The following is an 8,547-nucleotide window of genomic DNA, read 5'->3' as shown; positions in this document are numbered from 1 at the left end:
ATGAACAACTTCACTTTCTTCACTGAGTTCATCCTCCTTGGGCTGTCTGCTGACTGCCACGTCCAGACTCTGCTCTTTGTGCTGTTTCTGGGAATTTACCTCCTGACTCTGATGGGGAATCTGGTGATGATCCTCGTGATCAGGGGGGATTCTCACCTCCATATCCCCATGTATTTTTTCCTTGGACACCTGTCCTTCCTAGATATCTGCTTCTCCTCAGTTACTATGCCCAAAATGCTGCAGAACTTCCTGTCTGAGAAGAAAAGCATCTCGGTCTGGGGCTGCATCACCCAGAGTTTCTTTTTTCTTCTCTCTGGGTGTGCTGAAGCCAGTCTTCTCTCTGCCATGGCCTATGACCGCTATGCTGCTGTCTGCTACCCTCTGCTCTATACCATGGTCATGAACAGATCTCTTTGCATAGTAATGGTTAGTGCAGCATGGGTGATGGGGTTTCTGAACTCACTAGTGAATAATCTTTTCATCCACAAGTTACATTTTTGTGGGTCCAATGTCATCTCCCACTTCTGCTGCGAGCTACCCTCACTCTTCCCTCTGTCATGTACTGATCCAACTGCCAACAAATTCCTTCTGTCAGGATCCAGTGCATTTCTGGGACTGCTGACACTTCCCCTGATCCTCTTCTCTTACTCCAGAATCATTTCTGCCATTCTGAACATCCGCTCCTCTGAGGGCCAAGCCAAAGCCTTCTCCACCTGCTCCTCCCACCTCACCGTGGTACTCTTGTTCTATGGGACAGCTCTATTCAGGTACATCAGCCCTGCCTCAGGCTCGGTGTTGGAGCGAGTGGTCTCCATTCAGTACAGTGTGATCACATCTTTGGTGAATCCCCTCATCTACAGTCTCAAGAACCAAGAGGTGAAGGCAGCTCTGCAGAGGCTGCTGAGGCAATAAATGTGCTCCTCAGATGAGGGATTATCTGTGTGGTGTTGTCAGAGAATGGGGTGGAGAGATCTTCAGAAATACCTTAAGAGGCTAAAAGACATTTGAGGCCAGTGGTTCCAACCACTAATCTGCTGAATCAACAGTAGAGCTCAACAATCTTTTTTTTTAAAAGATTTTATTTATTTATTCATGAGAGACACACAGAGAGAGGCAGAGAGAGCAGCAGGCTCCATTAAGGGAGCCTGATGTGGGACTCGATCCTGGGTCGCGTTAAACCCCTGAGCCACCAGACCAGGGCTGCCCAACAATCTATGTTTTAATTAGCCAGGTGAGTGTGAGAAGTATGAGAAAAAATGTTGTAGGACAACTAATGTTTGAGAAAACTATCTTTGGGGAAAGATAAAATATTAACATCTCAAAATGAAGAATCTCTTTTAAATGAGTTGGTCTGTAGTCAAGATGAGAACATTTGTGTTCACACCCTCTGCAAGACTATAAAAGAGAAAATTTTAAAAAACCTACATTATTTTATTTTACTTTTTAAAAGATTTTATTTACTTATTTGACAGAGAACACAAGCAGGGGGAGTAGAAGCAGAGGGAGAGTGAGAAGCAGGTTCCAATGCAGGAATCCCAGGACCCAGGGATCATGACCTGAGCTGAGGCAGATGCTTAACCAACTAAGCCACCCAGGTGCCCCAAACCTATATTATTTTAAGACATTGGAAAGAGGGAAAGTGTTGGACCTTCTACTGAAGGCAGACCAGCCCATTCCTTCCACCAACATTTGGAAGTTAAAAGAAGCTAGCACAGCATAACACCAAGGGACAGATGTTCCGGAACAGTGACTCACAAAACACTTCCTTCACCTCACCTGAGAGCACCTGAGGCCATCAAATAGCCAGTGTGCCTGGGTAGTGGTCACTGGTTTGTCCTAGAGAGTGAAGACAGCCTGAGGCTAAGATAGAAGAAACAAACGAGATGAGCTAGCACTTCTGTGCAAGTGCTTTCACTGAGCACCTCTGCTTCCTGACTTGGTTGCCTGGGCCATACTGTCAGGTCTGGGGGCTGAGTTCTTGCTTCCATATATTTTGTCACAACACTACCTTTTGCATATTCTTCCTAGAGGTATAAAGCCCCTCTCAATGTTTATTTTTACCTTTCAATTAAGAAATAGAGCATTCCTAGAGCCTTAGAAGCTCCACCCCATCATCTCACTCTTTTCTTCTCCCCAGAGGTAACTACTGTCCTGAATTGTACAGTTCTCATTCCCTTGCTTTTCTTTAAAATTTACCACTTATTTATGACCCCTAAATAAGATTTTTGAGTTTTGCCTGTTCTTGAAAGTTTTATGAGTAGAATCATACTGCAAGTTTTTTCTGTGCTTTTTTTCATTTAACATTATTTATTCTTATGTTTTTAGGTATGTCTTTGTACGCAGCATTTGGCTGCATTTTGATTATTTTATCCAGTCTGAAAATTATTTTAAGAGAAGAGTTTAATCAACAATTATAGTAATTGCTGATATGTTTACATCCATTTCTACGTTTCTCACTTCTATAACTTCCTTTAATTTCTCACTCTTTTTTCCTTTGTATTTTTCCTTCTATTTTTCTTTTTATTTTTTTAAATATTTTTTTAATTTTTATTTATTTATGATAGGCACACAGTGAGAGAGAGAGAGGCAGAGACACAGGCAGAGGGAGAAGCAGGCTCCATGCACCGGGAGCCCGACGTGGGATTCGATCCCGGGTCTCCAGGATCGCGCCCTGGGCCAAAGGCAGGCGCCAAACCACTGAGCCACCCAGGGATCCCTCCTTCTATTTTTCTATTCTTTTGATGGCTAGCCTATTTTTCTATTTATTTATTTATTTATTTATTTATTTATTTATTTATTTATTTATTTATAAAAGATTTTATTTATTCATGAGAAACACCGAGAGAAAGAGAGACAGAGACACAGGCAGAGGGAGAAGCAGGCTCCCCACAGGGAACCTGATGTGGGACCCGCTCGTGGGTCTCCAGGGTCTGGACCTGGGCCGGAGGCGGCGCTAAACCGCTGAGCCACCCGGGCTTCCCCAATTTTTCTTTTTTAAAAATCATACTAACTTTACTTAACAAAGTCTATAGTTAGTATCTTCATCCTCTTCCAAAACAATATAAATATCATAAAATAAGCGACAACATCCCAAATTTATATGCCACTTAAATCCAGTATTTTAGTTCTTCCCTTTCCCACACAAATTAGACATTATCATTACTATTTTATTTAATCAATCAGTTTTTATTTAGATATATCCATATATTTGTCATATCTTGGTTCACCATGTCTTTTATAAAAATAATATGGTTGTTATTTATATAGTATTTACAATATGCTGAAGAAACTTGATTTATGGAAAGTGTATTTACGAAGGTACAATTACAGACAGGACACAAAATTATATATAGCATCATAATGATATTTCATAACTTATAGGACAAATACAGGAGATCTTAAATGTTTCATATTTTTCCTATACATTCAATAGATCACTATACCTTACTAAATTAAAAAAAAACCTTTAGGGATCCCTGGGTGGCGCAGCGGTTTGGCGCCTGCCTTTGGCCCAGGGCGCAATCCTGGAGACCCGGGATCGAATCCCACGTCGGGCTCCCGGTGCATGGAGCCTGCTTCTCCCTCTGCCTGTGTCTCTGCCTCTCTCTCTCTCTCTCTGTGACTATCATAAATAAATAAAAATTAAAAAAAAAAACCTTTATATTACAGTATAAAATTAGAAGTTATTTATATCAATATTGCCTACGCATACCAAAAAAAATTATAATAGAATTACCAACTACAAATACTGACTTTTCTAATGAAATTTATCATTAATTTTAGGATTGTTTTATTAAACCATAACACTTGGCATCTTTTATTAAACCATAATATTTGGAATCTGTATGTATCTTTTATAGAAGGGACTGAAAACATTTTGCAAATACTGAATATCATTTTGGGTATCAGTGACAAATGACAGATTAATAATTGATTCCTATGGCAGTACCCGCCAGTCCACTTGCACTCAAAACCTTAATGAAATGCAGACAAGCTATTATAACTTTCTGTATCTCAGTCTTCCATTAGTGATCATTTTATCCTGTCCAAATTTGATCCTTTAGAATTCTTTGTATCAGTATGTTAGTGATGAATTGTTTTTGTTTGCCTGAAAATTACTTTATTTTTTGAAAGGTAGTTTTTCTGGCCATGAAATTCTAGGTTGTAGCCTGAGTTATTCTCTGCTTGAGGTATTTCAGACCACACACACAGACAGCATTAATTCAGACTTCACACTTGCCTGAGCACCAGCTGTGGTTATAAATTTGCAAGAAATAGCCCTTTCCCTCTTTACTCAACTCCAATGTCAAAAGGGCTAATTTTCTCATGATCCCCATCCCCATGGTAGATTATTTCTTATTTATGCTTACACTGAGATTGTACCACCTTATTTCTAACAATTATATAATTCTTGTTATGTACTAGGCATTCTAAGAACTTTATGTATATTAACTAATACAATGCTCTGAACAACATTGTGAGATAGATATTATTTTCCTCATTTTACAGACTTAGAAACTGACGCACAGAGAGGAAAAATGACTCTCCCAAAGTCAGTGGGAGAGCTGGTATTTAAACCCAGGTAGTTTGGGTACAGAGTCCATGCTAACTCTGCCAGGCTGTGCTGTTTCTGGGATTTATTCCCATGAATGTGTATCAAAATCACTACTGAAGTTCTCTTATCAGAATTATTTTTATTAGGATTCTCCTATTAGACTCCCAAGCCTAGCTTGTCTCTAGGTTCTATCTCTTACCCTCTGTATCAAGCTGGTTAGGGTACTTGCTTAACTCTTAGAATTTCTGCTTTCACTTCATTTGTCAGCTCTGAAGAGCCAAAATGTCATTTTGGTAACCTGTTAATTTTTTGTAATTCAGTATGTTAATTATTCAAGCAAATAATTCTGTGAGATAATTAATCAGCTATTACTGTCAGAAGTAGAAGTCACCTCCTCCTCAATCAAGAGATCTTGATACCTTCCATGCCCACCAAGCCAACCCAATTTCTGACCAGGCCTCTCCTAACTTCCAAACTTGTCATCAACATCTTGAGTATTTTATGCTTTATTAAGATATATCAGAACGTTGTTTTCAATAAGATGTAGAAATCAATAACTGCATTATATTGAGATATGCTCATACTGTTTCAAAAATATAAATACACCTTTTGGGGTAGGCTCCTAGTTTATTTTGGAGGTAGCAAACTGTCTGATTCCTTCAGAGAAAAGAGGTCTTGGTAAAGAACATAACCAGTCACATGTCTCATTTAGAATATCTGACTTCCCTACAACTTCATTTTTAAGAAGCTAACATCTAAGATATATTTAGAAAGTAGAAATAAGAAATTTGGTAACCTGTTAAATCTGATGAATTAAGGAAAAGGAAGAATCTGATTTCATTTGATTTGGGTTAATGTGAACTATTTCATACTTATGGAACAATTAGAAGTTTTGTTAGGTTTCTCTATTATAAATAATATTGTAACAAACAACTTTGTGCCTAAACACTGGTCTTCCTTTTAGGTTGTTTTATTAGGAAAGATTATTTTATTAGGAAAGATTCCCAGAAGTAGATTCACCAGGTTAGACTGCATTAATGTGCCACCCTTATTGCTTCTGGCATCTCAGAGCTTGAAAGATAGGCTCACATAAACCGTAACCAAAAGCATCTGGGGTAAGGAGGCTCACTTTCATCAGCTACTATTGGATATTTGTTCCCTCCCTCATGACCTGCCTTTATTTATGGGAAACCCCAGAGGTATTTCTTGGTTCTCTAAGCATGTCTTCTCAGTTTCCATAAACCGTCAAGAATACTTGCATGGTAAGTACTGAAACGGCACTAATCAATACCAGTACTGCCAGTAAATGGAAAGAATGAATATTTTTGTAATATTTGGATTCTGATCTAGGAAAATGAAATCTGTATTCACTAAGATTGCCTACTTAGGAAACAGGTGATTTTTCTTCATACTGATTATATTTTTTATTCAGGATTAGCCTCAGTTATTCCGTTTTTTAAAACAGATAATGTAAATGAAATCTCTTTTCCTATTAATGTCTTTTTTTAAAGATTTTATTTATTTATTCCTGAGAGACATAGAGAGAGAGAGAGGAGAGAGAGAGAGAGAGAGAGCAGAGACACAGGCAGAGGGAGAAGCAGGCTCCATGCAGGGAGCCTGATGTGGGACTTGATCCCGGGACTCCAGGATCAAGCCCTGGGCCAAAGGCAGGCGCTAAACCACTGAGCCACGCAGGGATCCCCCCTATTAATGTCTTTTAAGTGATTATTACTGGCAAAGAGAATGTATAATAATGAAAATTATGATGCATATGCCACATATATGCTATTTGTTATATATTAACAAGTAAATATATGCTGGTTAGACACACTGTGTTTTCTTTTACTCTCATACTCACAACACTTCCATGGTCAGATATGTGGATTTTTTTCCCCCACACTGGCCGATTCTTTGCCACCAACTGGGTGTAGAATTCAACTCAATTCAATTCTGACACTGGGGTGAACACAGACTTCAGAGGTCAAAGACTTAGTCCCACAAGACTGCCCCCCTCCTCCACAACTTCAGACACCAATCACAAATCTAGTTGTCTCCTGTGCTTCTGACAAAGCGGCTATAAATCAAAGGTTCTCACAATCCCCTCCTTAGTTTTGATAATTTGAAAGAATAGCTTACAAAACTCAGGAAAACAACATACTGACTAGACTACCAGTTTATTATAAAGGAACACAACTCAGGAACAGGCAGATGGAAGAGATGCATGGGGCAAAGTATGTGAGAAGAGTTACTGAGCTTCCATGTCCATTCTGGGGGCCACACTCCTGGCATCTCCACAAGCTTGGCAACCTGGAAGCTCTCCAAATCCCATACATTAGGAATTTTTATGGAAGCTTCATCACATGGACATGATCCATTCACTTATTTTCTAGCCCCTTTCTCCTCTCCAGAGGATGGGAGATAGAATTAAAAGTTTCAGCCTCTAATCATGGTTTGGTTTTTCTAGTGACCAGCCCCCATTCAGGAGCCCACCAAGAGTTGATGTGTTTATCATTCAGGATATCGTAAGGACTTAGGAGCTCTATGTGAGATGCTCTTATCACTCAGGAAATTGCAAAGATTTAGGAGCTCTGTATCAGTAACTGGGCTCAAAGAGCAAATACTAGCAAGAACAAGGGGTATATATATATATATATATATATGACATATATATATAGAGAGAGATACATATATATACGTCTTTGTTATTTCACAAGTAGGTATCTCAGACACACACTTACATGACATTTCTTCTGTAACTCAAAAAGTGTATATGCCCTTTTAAATTAAAAAAAGCTTTTAATATTATCAATATTCTCTTCATTATTTTATTATAACACTAAAAATATGTTCAAACAAGATGTAATTTGCTTACCTTTATGGCATATAATACACTGTGAAACCAAACAAAACTCATAAATAAACATGCACAATATTACAAAACTTAAAAGAACTGAAATTAACTATATTAATGGGATAGATAATATCATTTGCTGTTATATTACCTATGTTTGTTTTAGTAATACAGAGTTGTATTTGTTTTCCTTATGTTTAACTGGCCAATTTTATCCATTTGATTCTGTGCATAACGGATTATCATTTGAGTCACTGTAGTTATCACTGTTGTTTATTTTTCTTTTTAACAATTGACTCTTTTTATATTCCATATGTTGTTTTAATGAAACAGTCAATTTAATGTTATTGCAGTAAACTATTAAAAAAAACATTGTGGGATCCCTGGGTGGCGCAGCGGTTTAGCGCCTGCCTTTGGCCCAGGGCGTGATCCTGGAGACCCCAGATCGAATCCCACGTCGGGCTCCCGGTGCATGGAGCCTGCTTCTCCCTCTGCCTGTCTCTGCCTCTCTCTCTCTCTCTCTCTGTATGTGACTATCATAAATAAATAAAAAAAAAATTAAGGGATCCCTGGGTGGCGCAGCGGTTTGGCGCCTGCCTTTGGCCCGGGGCGCGATCCTGGAGACCCGGGATCGAATCCCACATCGGGCTCCCGGTGCATGGAGCCTGCTTCTCCCTCTGCCTGTGTCTCTGCCTCTCTCTCTCTCACTGTGTGCCTATCATAAATAAATAAAACAAAAAAATTAAAAAAAAAATTAAAAAAAAATAAAGCAATTTGCTTTAAAAAAATTAAAAAAACATTGTTTAATGAAAAGTCTTTCATTTGTACTTAATAATGCAGTTACTGATGATTACCTTTAGTTTTTCACCCTCCACGTGGCCCAAGAAATGAGAAGTCTTCAGAATTTTCTATCTTTTGCCTGTAACAATTAAAACGGCCTATAACTATGGAAAGATCTTTCAACTGTAAATTGTCACTGCAAAGAAAAATACATTCTAACTACTATTAAAATAATTAAACATGAATAAAACAATAGGAGATAATTGTAGAATTTCTACATTAGAACTGCCAACCTAAGAGCAGCCAGACAGCTTAATGCATCAAATTTAACTTCCATTGTTGTTCTTTCTCTGATCTGTAA

General features: G+C 38.4%; 1 protein-coding gene across 1 annotated transcript; it reads left to right on the top strand.

The window, feature by feature from the left end:
- On the top strand, nt 1-912 carry LOC129505523 (olfactory receptor 8S1-like). Its single transcript, XM_055318534.1, has one exon. The coding sequence runs from the start codon at nt 1-3 to the stop codon at nt 910-912; it is 912 nt and encodes a 303-aa protein (XP_055174509.1).
- Nucleotides 913-8,547: the final 7,635 nt, after the last annotated feature.

Source organism: Nyctereutes procyonoides, unplaced genomic scaffold (genome assembly GCF_905146905.1).
Source record: "Nyctereutes procyonoides isolate TBG_1078 unplaced genomic scaffold, NYPRO_anot_genome, whole genome shotgun sequence".
NCBI classification, from domain to species: Eukaryota; Metazoa; Chordata; class Mammalia; order Carnivora; family Canidae; genus Nyctereutes; species Nyctereutes procyonoides.
Note: the sequence above shows the minus strand (reverse complement) of the source record. Positions and strands in the feature narration are given on the sequence as shown.